The sequence below is a fragment of the Stegodyphus dumicola genome, chromosome 2, assembly GCF_044657685.1.
Source record: "Stegodyphus dumicola isolate Sdum_Otavi_A_Nest chromosome 2, ASM4465768v1".
NCBI classification, from domain to species: Eukaryota; Metazoa; Arthropoda; class Arachnida; order Araneae; family Eresidae; genus Stegodyphus; species Stegodyphus dumicola.
The window spans coordinates 59157146-59170117 of NC_140769.1; the positions used below are offsets into that span (position 1 = coordinate 59157146).

The 12972-nt window shown below is 29.6% G+C and overlaps 1 protein-coding gene across 1 annotated transcript in view; it reads right to left on the reverse strand.

Moving 5' to 3' along the window:
• Positions 1 to 526: 526 nt before the first annotated feature.
• The window catches only part of LOC118193367 (solute carrier family 12 member 2-like), a 261660-nt gene continuing 249214 nt past the window's right edge, over positions 527 to 12972 (reverse strand). The window contains exons 21-24 of the mRNA XM_085810691.1: positions 11306 to 11392; positions 11033 to 11141; positions 5056 to 5123; positions 527 to 2627 (exon numbers count right to left, since the gene is read on the reverse strand). Coding sequence (XP_085666817.1) covers positions 2492 to 2627; positions 5056 to 5123; positions 11033 to 11141; positions 11306 to 11392 — 400 coding nt within the window. The 3' untranslated portion in view covers positions 527 to 2491. The remainder of the gene's footprint in view (positions 2628 to 5055; positions 5124 to 11032; positions 11142 to 11305; positions 11393 to 12972) is intronic.

Genomic DNA, 12972 nt, shown 5'->3' on the forward strand with positions numbered 1-12972 from the left:
TTTGTATTATTATTTTTTTTTTTTTACCAACATTAAAAACAACCTTAAAATATTGGTTTCGTCCTTTTCGTAATACATGCATAATTATTACTGTATCTTCATCTTCCCCTTCTTTTGGCTGAATGTTTTATCTTAAATCCAATGACAAAAAGGATACGGATTAAATGCTAAACATTTAACCATTACACACAATAAATAAATATATATATATATACAACGGCACAGTGCATTCATTATTTTTAGCTAAGAAAATAATAATTCCAAAAAACGTGCCAGAGTTTTTTTGAAATTTACTTCCAAAAAGCATGCCTGTATTTCTTTTTAAAAACAATCACCTTTATCTGATGTGCATGTTGAGAATTTTTATGTTAAATATATCTTAGGAGGAGTTTCAAATTCAGAGCTAAAAAATTATTTTGGATACAATAATTGTTTAAGTAATTTATATTAAGACAATTAACATTCTATTTTATTTCTAATTCTAGATTTCCCAGTTTCAGTGTCTCAAAAAATAAGAAGCTATAAAATCAGAGTTAAAAAAGGTTTATTTTTCAAATTATAAAATAACTTACATATCTTAGCAATGCTTTCACAGAAATGTTTATAGAAAATATATTTATTTTTCTATGGACGTATTAAAATATCAAACAATTATTACCAATTTCACAATCACAAAAGTGTATACAAGTTTATTATTTGGTAAAGACACATAAGTTCAAATCCTCCCCAATGGATCTATTTATTTGAACAGAATAAAAATATAAATAAATCTACAACCTATAAACCAAAAACTTTTATTTAAATATCAGATCACAGTTTTCACAGTATATTCTTATGATCAAGTACAAAAATGGAATGAAAAAATATTTACAGAAAACTTTTTTTATAAATATGAAAATTCCCCAATTAATAATGGAAACATTATTTGAAATAACAATTTTAAGTATTTTTGATTTTTCAAAACAAAATCTTCCTTTAACAAATTTTCTTGATGTTCTGTTTCCACAAACACATCTATGTTACATCATTTTGTTTCAACACATGATCTTAAGTCTTTCATTTCTGTAGCAATAGTGAAAAGTGTTCGACAATAAGAGCATTTAAGATTTTTTGTTCTTAGTTATCAATACTTTTTATGTTACAGAATTTCTAATATTAAAGGAAATAAATACAAAAAATAAATACTGTAATCTGTTACACACTTTTGCTGATAAGCAATCAAAAAAGTGCAATAAGCAAGGGGGGGGCAAACACATTTATGATGAAAAATGATTTTTCATCGCAACTCGTATCAAAATGTAAGGCACACTTCATTTTTACAAAAAAAAAAAAAAAAAAAAAAAGATACTTGTAGTTTTACCATGCAGCAATCTGAAAATATAGGATAAAATAATTAATTCATGTTTATGGCTTCAGATTTAAACATTTTTTTTAAAGGAATTAATTCTTACAAATTCCCATCAGAACTCTTATATGCAGAAAAATTAATAATGGGTAATCATGAATTGTAATTTGAATTAAAAGTTTCTCTATATTTTTTCTCACAATATATCTTCATGTGGGTTCTGTGTCTATTTCAAAAATATCTGTGCTTTATTTTGTGCATTTTCTACTTATTTATTTTTTGTAGCTAGAAATTAGGCTGATTTTTCTAAAATATACTTTAAAAATTAAAATTAATGCATATTTTATAAGTGTAGAAAACTCAGATCTGAATAAGTTTTGACTGATGAAAATCAAAGATATAAAGAATTTAGGAAGCCAATAGGAAAGGAATGAGATTTAATTTTAAGCTGCATTTCATGAAATTTTACTGAGGAAGATATTTTATTTTTATTATAAAAGAAACATTTTTAACCTCTGCTGCATAAATAATATCAATGTATGGCAGATTTCAATTTTACAATTATACATATGCCTATATACATTCCCTTATGCACAAAAACTTTACCATATGAGATCATAATACTGTATATTTACTTTCTACAATGAAATATTAAAAATAAATATGATTTAGTGTTTTGCAAAATTGCATCAAAGTTTTTGTTAAAATTAGAAAAAAAAAGAAAAAAAAAAAAACTTTTTGCTCTGGATGGTGTTTTGCTTTCATATAAAACTAAAAAAAATTACACAGTAAACATTAAAAATTTTCACACAGCATAAAAAAATATATGCATAACAATAAGGCAAAGTAGGTGTTAACATTCATTATTTATGTGGAAACACTTCAAGGCACTCTCAAATAATACTGCTTATAAAAAAAAAAAAAAAAAAAAAAAAAAAAAAAAAAAGGGGATAATCCCTTCAGTTCTGGGGGGGGGGAAAAAAAAAAAAACTCAGATATAAAATGCTTCTCTACATTAACAGTTCTAAAGGCATTTCATGGTGTACAAAAATATATTTTGCAGAGCACTTTTCTAAACAAAAAAGGCACAATAATGCTGTTACTAAATGCAGTTTGCTCTTTACACATGCAAACAAAATAAAAGCATCAGGAATAAAATGTTAGAACACTTGTCTGGTTTCCTCGAATTAATAGAAATGGTGGCATATCTCTTGTTAAGGTTTCCAACCAGGCCATATACATGGGTGCGGAACAAGTGCCTTTACGTGGCATAGGAAGTGTCCTGTAAAGAGAAAATAATTGAAATTAAGCGACAATAAAAAGTTTTTAAGCACATTTTTTAAAATGCAGTTATGAAAATCATATTTTTATCATAGAATTTAAATTATCATAGAATTATTCATAATTTTTTAAAACGCAGTTATGAAAATCGTGTTTTTATCATAGAAAGAATCATGGAAACAATAGTACTTTTGCTTTTTAAATGGTTTTTAAGTACTCTGATTTGGCTAAATATTTTTGTCTAAATGATTTCAAACTACTGTTTACTATGGTAACAATGCATACGATAATAAATATTCAAATGAAATTTGCAGCTTTTCTCACCCTGTTTTACAGAATCTTATATTCTAATAGCCGTTTGTGTGGCTAACCCCTAACATAGTTTTCATACAAAAGAAATATACGCAGTACCAAGTCTAAGAACCAGAACTGTCAGGACTTTGGCAATTCTGGTTTTCAGATACTTCTGAATTTTAGATAATCAATTTACATCTCAATACTAACACTTGTTTTATTTTATTAAAATTTTTTCTGCAAATTAAGTTTTTTTGAGCAACTTCATTTTATGTGTTAATACTTTCGCTTCAATTTTATAGAACGATATAATTTCTTATTCAGTTACACAGTTTCATTGTAAAATGCCATATCAGAATTTGCATTTAGTACAAATTGAAAACATTTCATTCGCAATAACCTGTTTATCATTTTCTTCAGCATTTTGTGACAATGTTTTGCAGATTTAAAACCATACAGGTTTCATTACCTGATGGTTGGGGTATTGTGATCACAATGAAGACTTCAGCTATACCATTTTGATTAAGCATTTCTTCACATATTACATTAATTTTAGTTTTTAATTGCAACATCATACAAAAACTACAATTTGTGGCTACATCATCATAGAACATAGTAGCTGGCAATAAATAGGCCCGGATCTTGCATATTTAGTTCCCCACCTAAATGAAACATATCTACAATTCAAAGCAAAATATGTTTTTGTTAAATAATTGCTTGTGTAAAATAACTTAATTGGCATCATTCAAAAATTAGTTCAATTAAAATTAATTGGTATCGTAGGTAAATTCAAAATTCATCTGTCTATGTGAACATTTTTAGAAATATCTGCAGACCTGACATCTCATGATCTTGCAATGCTCAAACATACCAAATTTTATATTAAAATATTTGACGAATACTAGGATGGTCTTACAGCTGCATCAGGTTTAAAAAGGCTACTTTATATTTCTATTCATTTCAGTACACATAAAATTCCATTATCCATTGGCTGACTGATGAATAAATTTTTGAGGGAAATGTAAAACGAATATGTTATCTTTTACCAACTTTTCATAAGCTAACTGCAATAATAATGCAGAACAAAATAATAAGAACGATAAACTCAGAAATTTAAGGAGAAGTGCAAGTTCCATTACCAGCTGAGCTTAAATTAATCAGAACCTTTTTTTTTTTTTTTTTTTTTTTTTTATTCTTATTCTCTACTACACCAACAAAATCATCAATCACCAAATAATCTCTGCTACAACTAGGAACATTCCACTTCATTAGTTTTCAAGAATCACTTATAAAGTACAGGGCTAGATAAGACAGAAAAATACTTTTCTAGAACCATTTAAAAACTGAAAACAAAAATTTTATTTACTAGCCAGCAGGTGTCAGCAGCCAGCAGCTTGACTTCAGGCAAAACAACATGCAGGATGATTCAATATTGTTGATGCTTTTTGGCAAGAAAAAGCTCAGTTAATTAGAACAAAAATTGATTTATAGAACATCTGCTTTTCTTTGAGTACCTTATTATTTGTTCCTGTGTCAAAAATATATCAAAAAATTATGCGAGATCTGAATAATAGATCACTCGAGTTATTAGCTGTCCTGATTTTGGGCTTTGTACTGTATAGTCATGTCAATGTAAAGTTAGTGAAGAGCCAGCTATAAAGATGAAATGTAATTAATAAAGATGAAATATTGCATTTACTGCTTTCAAATTGCTTAGTTTATTAATCAATAACACACATAAATTTTGGGAAAAAATGGCACAATAATGTCAGAAGATTAATAAATATCTTACTCTTTGCCTGTGGAAACAAATTATCTTTAAATTACAGAGTTTGTTAATCAAAATTTCATCCAATTCACACAAAAACTAATACAAAACAAATTCAAAATTTGGGCTTGAAGGTACACAGGTTCAAGTACAGGTCTATGTGTCCACAAAAATTTAGTGGGTTTATTTGAGGAATTTTTTTAATAAAACTTGAAACACTATTATTTTCTGTTATTACTTTAAATAAAATTAATATTTGATTCTGAATAGTTGAAGATGTTCTAATTAAAAAGAGAAATATTTTCTTTATAACATATGTGCATCAAGATTTGTATACATTAGAAGAAAGATAATGCAAAAAACTTACATAACAATAAGTGCAGCATCTTGAGAATATTGTATTAACAGTTCCCTTAAACGGATATGTCGATTCGACTGAAAGATAAAATAGGCATCATTAATGAAAGCTTGTCCAGCATTACAGCTACTGATTAAAATTACACCTGCAGATAAACAGGTTTTGCTACTGCATGGTGAAAACATATTACAAGAAATGTTTGTATAGAATTGGAGTTCTTAATGACTTTCAAAAACTAAACATATTTAAACAATATTTTATATAGAACAGGAGTTCTTAATAACCTTAAAAAATTAAACATATTTAACACTTTCGTGATGATGCACCTTTGTTTAAGACGTCACATTTTGGACGGAAGGGACTCGAAGGCAGCCACTGTACAGGACGGGGGTTTTGCATCGCTAAGTCTAATTTTATAAAAAAAAAAATCAGAAAAAAAGTTTCACTTCTAGCATTGTAATTTTTGGTATCATTTTAGATTATTACTTGAGCTCTTATATATATTAAAATTAGCATTTAATAACCTTTTTTTCTTTATTTTACATGAAAATATATTTAAAAAATTGCTTATCTTGTAAAATAATTTTCGGAAGCACTACTGAAGGCAATGCAAAATGTAATAAAACTCCACATAATGTAATAGTATTTATATACTTTTAGGGTTACTATAAACATAATAAGAACTGTAAAAGACCATACATGGTAGAGGAGAAAATAGAATAATAATAAAAAAAAAAAAAGAGGAACTGGATATAAATCAGCCACGCAAATGTTTATATTAACATGTGGCGATTTAAAGAGCCCACATTTGTTTACCCTTTTCCTCCCCCCAGCTTCGCAACAGTTGATGAGTAAAATACCAAAGTCAGGCAGAATATATCAAACTCAAGGTCAGGAACCCAAAACTGTGTTAATTTCAAAAGTAATGGACACAGGGTTGCCACTCAAACAGGAGAACGAAATTCCCTGACTTTTCCAGGTATATTTCGAGAAAATTCCAGTCTATCAGCGTAATGTACGTAGGCTGTGCTAAGAGGTATATTAATTATGGTATTACTTGTATTGTGTAGCAAATTCACTTAATTATTCAATAAATTCCACAGGACATTTATTCTTAATTATTCTTGGTACACTTTGTTTACTTTTCCACTTAAGAAACTTAATAAATTTAAAGATATGTACATTGGATAACACTTGTACGTTTTAGTTAATTATTTCTCATGATCATAACCAGTTCAACACGAGGCTGATCCGGTTCTTATAAATCACAACGCAATGCTAAATAGTTAGGTTATATTTTAGGTAAATTTAATTTGTGTGAGGTGTCTTCTTAAAAGGCACCTTAACACTTGAAAACACAAATATAATTATAATAGGAGTTATTTTCTCCACTGAAGATTGAGATTAGAATCTGCCCAATCTAGAATAAAATAAAGCTTTTTTTGAAGACATTCTGCAGCTAAACGAAAGAAAGAAATCTATTTAATGATATTTTTTTAATAAATTGAGGTATTTTATATTTATTTCACAGCATACATAAGGAAAAATATGTGCATTAACTTTCTGAAGCCGGCTGGTACAGCAGTTGTACAAGGAAAATCACTTTCTCTAACACCGGCTATGGTACAACTGTAGTACCAGCATTCCCTCCCTATTTTAGAGAATTGCCTATCTGTAGATCTCGGGGTGGTCCATTGTCGCTGCTCAGAATAACCGGTGGCTACGCATTATTTCCCTCTTCTTATCAGTTTGGCCACATTTTGGCAAAAACCGCAGGTTTCGTCTCACGTCAATATACTTGAAAATCAAATAGAGGCCATCTCTAATTTTTTTAGTACTGACTTTAGCTATGATTAAAACATCAGCGATTTTGCACGCTGTTTAAGCTTACCAGATTTAATGCTTTTTAATCGTAGCAAATAAGAATAGATTCATTTTTTAGATTTAATGCCCTTCTAGAAAATAGCTAAGATTTTATTTTGACATTTTTTTTTTTTTTTTTTTTTTTTTATAGTGCATAAAACCCTTAAGAACTATTAAGTCTTTCAAAGTGCTTCTATTATGTAGGCAATTTTGTCTGATTTATCAGGAGATAAATAAGAGACAATTGTATGCATAATAGTTTTTGTGATTTTCATTCATTCAATGATTGCTTTCAATGATTTTCATTGATTGTAAATTAAATAAAATCAATTTATCCTTAGATCTTCTTTTAGGATGAGATCTGCCAAAAAGTATTTAAATATCAGTAAAGCTCATGTTACTTCTGAATTGAATCAAAACATCAGTTACATTGTATTAAATTTCGGCCAGTTTTATTTTCTGAAATTCTTATACTCCTCAAGAGATAAAGGGAATTCAGACAAGTTAATCAAAAAAATATCTTTAGAATAGGTTGTTATTTTATCTGTAATAAGGTGTATGTCAATTTACTATTAAATGTATGAGAATTAGGATTGTATTACGGAAAAGCACATGAACGTTATCTGCTTAAGGGGATGGATGCTTTCGTGTAAACCTTTTTAAGAGAAAATTGCTCGCATTTACGTTCCTGATTCTTCGGGTTTGGTTGGATTAATTTTGTACGCTTACTGAATTACATCAAAGCACACAACAATTACCTGTATAAGGGAAGGGATGCCTTCGCGGAGGACATTTTAAGGGAACCTGGCTTGCATTTACATTACAGAAAAACCATGAATCCAACCCTTTAGCCAGGATTCAAACCCAAGCGAGCTACAAGTGTTCAGCAACCTTTACCGCTCTACTGAAGAGCCCGTAAAAAAATTGATAAAGAAAAAGTATTGAAATAACCGTTTTATTTTACTAACCTATGTTTCTCAATCGACAGTACATAAATTACGCATATGAGGGGATTATTTGTGAAAAAATAAACTGTATTGCACTTTTCTCCACTATTTCATATTACGATGGAATTATTGCATTTCAAAGTTATTTCTCATGAATTAATTTTGCTCCGTTCATGATTTTTTACATTTTCAAAGAGAAACAAGATGATACTTTATGCAAAATTTGGCGTAAACTGTTTTTTTAATTTTGCTTTGAAAATATTCCAGGGTTATTGTTTTCATTACTGGAAGAAATATGAAAAACAGATTTACTACATTGTGTCAACACCCAATATGTCCTTATTCTTTTGAAAACGTGAAAGATTACTCTTTCTAAAATAAATTAGAAATATATTATGTGCAAATAGAATATTCGTTGAAAATGAAATAGACTTCAAACATTGGATATAATGATGGTTTTAAATGAAATTTCTACCTATGAAAAGAAATTGACGTATAATTAATTCTTCATAAACATTTAAAACTGTTCTGAAAAATACTTTTGATGATTGCATGTATAGGTCACAGATTTTTCTTCTCTGCTAACATAAACAAAAGCCAATTTTACAAAGAAAAGTTCTCGTTAAAGATATACCTCCTTTGCCTGATAGTCCAATGTAATATTTGTTAAAGTTAAATGATGAAACGCAACCAATGTATCTCGAATTTTCTTTTTTATATTATAATAACAAAATTATTGAAAAAACCAGATTTAAAGCTCTGTTATTGTTATGTAAAGCTTTATTATTGCTGTAAGTTCATCTCAAAATCTTACTGTATTGAATCTCATTTTAATCATCTAATGGTAGTAAAAATTATTATTATTTCATTAAATTAGTCATTACCATTATTTTGTTAATGAAACCATGTTATTAAAAATCACATTCCAGCCTGCAGACTTACAAAGCTAGTTCGTATGTATTATATTTTGTAAAACTTTGTTCTTGTTTTCTAATTTCTAATACGAAAATACGCAAATATAAATGAAGAGTGAAAACAAAGTTAAAAAATTCACAAATTATTTACGAGATTGATCAGAAATAGAGAGTGAAATATAAACATTGCATACATTTTGTTCTAAATAAATAGTGCACTTAATATGCATCCAGTACTGCATATTTATTTATGCACTATTTATTTAGAACTTCATTTAAATGAAAGCAAAATAAGCATCGAAAAAATCGCAAATCTAGCAACCTTTCTACTATGGGACGTAAGCATCCGACAAACATGTAAATTTTACTGCATCCATGGAGGGGGAATAACGACTTTTCTAATTAGGAAAATGTCAAAGAGGGGGCAAAACTGTTTCGGATCGTACCGGTCTGAAGGCTATATTATGAGAATTTTGGCCCGGTTTTAAAAGGTTAAATTTTGTGATGGTATGTCATCATACTGCTAGAATTAATTTCAGGATTATGCCAGAGAAAATTTCCTGAAATTTGGAAATATTATTTACTAATGATAAATAAATTTAGAGGGAAGAAGCAACATTAAATGATAAGAATAACATAAAAATAAAGATAATTACGTAAAAATGGAATTAGAATAATCAACGATATTTTAGCAAATATTACATGGTTAGCCTAGATGATTGATTACTATTTTTTTATTTTACTGCAAAATGACAGGGTATTTATTAAAAAAAAAAAAAAAAAAAAAAAAAAGGTTTAAAAAGATTTTGCAGTAAAATCCTAGTATACGGTACGGCCTTCGAAAGATTTTGAAAATTGTCGCCAAGAACAAAATGACCCGTTTACTGCTCATCATCATGTCGGCAAATCCCGCTGTACCATACATTCTAACCAAAGAACGTCTATGTAAAGAAGAAAAGATTCCATACACGTAAATGCTATTATGCTGCTAGAAAGCAGAGGGAAAATTTGCCAAGGGATTTGGCGACGGAACCTGGTGGCCAGAATTTTCCTCTCCGCGATGTGTACAGGAAATTGAGAAACACGTATTAAGAAGAAACATTCTTTGACAAAAAAGAAAACTACGAAAATCCGTTTTTAAATTATTGCAAAAAATCCAAGAAGAAACGTTTTATCAAAGAACATTTTTCCTTCGATTTTTCGCAATAATTTTAAAAATGGATCTTTCATAGTTTTTCCCCCCCTCAAAATAACTAATCTATGAATTAATTTACTTGCGCCAAAAAATATTTTCTTTTCCTTTAAAGAAATTTTAAACGATATTCATTTTATGAACTTTTGATAACGTGACCTTCGAACTTCGACACCGGTTTCGAGCTTTGGCGACAGATATATCGCGCATGCACAGCTGTTTCCCTTTATGATGGAATGAAGCCACCTCTGTTGCAGAGAGGTTTTCCTTCTTTAGAATACATATTCTTTCATTCTAATCTTCATGGTACCGTATACTAGGATTAAACCCATTTTGTTTTATACCAGAACAGGTACTTTCTTTAGTTCATGCATTGCACATGCGATTCTGGAGGTTACTGGAAACCAAATGTTGCGGGAAACTTGCTTTGCCTTTCTAAAAGACAAATTGGAGCTGCGAAAATTGGCTCTATGCCAGCTGCCCGAAAGACACTCACGTGATACACAATTCGCCAAAAAACAAAATCTCTTTCGACGTCGGCGCAAAACTCGCCTTTTTTGGTGGGATCGTTGTATGAAATTCCCCGACTTTTCCACATTTTGACTAAAACACTTAAATTCCCTGACTTTTCCTTGAATTTTTTGGTCAATTTCTGAATTCCCTGACTTTATCCGGTTTTTCCGGTAGCACGGCAACCCTGTGGACATAGGGTGCCATCTAGTGGTCTTCAGAAAAACGTTCCAGCTTAATATGCGTGTATGCATCAACCGTCCTCTGAACGCAATCTCTAGTGATGCGTGGATGGGACGCCCAGCTGTAAGAGACGTTCTTAGGGAATGTGTATATGAGATGCCCATCCTGAAAGGGTTAAACAATCTTAAACATGATCACTTTAATTTCAGTAGCAAAATCTTAATCATTATGCTATTTTGGAGATTAAAATTTTTTTTTAATTGTACGCATTTTCATAAAACTATCAAATGCAATAGAAAACCAATTATTTTGATAAAAATTACAGTATTAGGAACCATAATTATAAAAAAAATTAATACTTTTAATATGATACTTACTTTGTCTTTTAATGCTAAAATTTCAGTCATGGATATCAAATTGGGATTTTCATTTTCTGAATCATCTTTTTCTTTCCATTTACTTATAATATTTTCAAAATCTTGCTTACTGTAAGAAAACAGCAAAAGCTTAGATTATTCAGTTTGAAAATATAAAGAATTACCATAAATATAATATTTTTATATGAATAAGTTTACTTTTAAATATAGTTCATATCTAAAACAGAAAGGCCTAATTGACAAAAAATTGTGGGAAAGAAAATTAAAACTTACCTACATTCCTGAGGTGGTTTTGTGATATCAGGGATAACCATTACGTCAGAATAATCTATACGAAATTTACTTAGAAGAGCTGCCATACTTAAAAAAGAAGAAACAAAATAAATTGAGCAGTTATACATATCTGCTAAAATATTATTCATTTTACAGAATTTCGTAGAGAAATCTTGCATGAATTGAAATAATTTCACTTGAAAATGATATAATGAAATTCAGAAAGGGGGGGAAGTAGCACTATTCATTCAGTAATGGAATTAAAAGTAAGATAAGTTATTAAAAAAATAAATAAAATAAAAATCATGTTTATTAATAGTCAAAACTTTGCACATACATTTAAAAATACAAGCAATAAAATTAACTTTGCATTAAACTAAAGCAAACATTTTATAGTTGTAATCAAATGAAAATTCCTTTAATTTATACTTGTATATCATAGTGTAAGATGTGTATTTAATTATGGCAAAGCACACTAGGGCTATCTGCCTAAGGGGAGGGATGCCTTCGTGGAGGACTTTCTAAGGGAAACTGGCTCGTATACATGTTACACATGGAGAAAAACACGAAAACACCCATGCAGCCAGCCCGTTCGCAGGATTCGAACCTCTGACCGAACTACCAGTGTTCAGCGACTTTACCGCTCGGCCGCTGGTGGGTTGCATATCATAGTGAACAGACCAAACATTTACTTCTGGTCTGGGGTTAAATATGGCATGTTTTCTTATACGTAATTGAAATACATATACATTCCCCATACTGCAGAAAATGGATTCAACAATGCAAACAGGATATTATACCATATAAAAGGCATATTATTTACAATTTTGCACAAAAAACGAAATATTTAAAAATATAAAAAATCAAGTTACATTTCTCCATGTTACTATCATCGACCTGATAATATTAACAACCAGTTCTGAAATTTTGATATCTCTTAAAATGTTCAAGCAAGTAAACATGCCACTCTTCACTATAACTTTGTCTATATGTTTATGAATCTTTTGCCTCTTTGAGAGTGACATGGTAAAATATATTTATTACAACAATCTGTAATAAAAATGGCAGACAAGAATTATATACATGTGGTTATGGCTTCAACAGATATGGATTGTTACATTGCTTGGTCTGATTTCAGAAATTGTCCATTTGCTGTGTTTCTGCAAATTGTTTCCAGATCAGTCACAACTTAAGTAGGTACTGCATGGAAACAGGTATTAAATGGTAACACTCTAAAAGAAATCAATATTTTTGCATGCATATGGATTTGTAATAGATTGAATGCACACAGGCCCAATGTTAAGTTGATAAAACTTATTTTATCAAATGAAACACTTCAGAGTTCTGAAACTTTCCAAAAAAATATTCCTATAAATCTTTACAGTACCACAGAGTACAATCAGTAGTGACACTTCAAACTACTAAGAATGTTAAACACAATGCAATGCAAAGCACAGCTAAAGAACGATGCTAAACCAGAGATAGTACTCGGAACTCAAGCTAAATAGTTAATAACAACTGAGAGCAGATACTCAATCTAGCCTTATATAGTTTTTACCCCTGGCCACATATATATTTCTAGTACTTTCTGCTTCTTGAAATTATTGGAAGGCAATATGAGAATCGAATTACGGTTACAGAAAATAAAATGGTCAATTACGCAATAA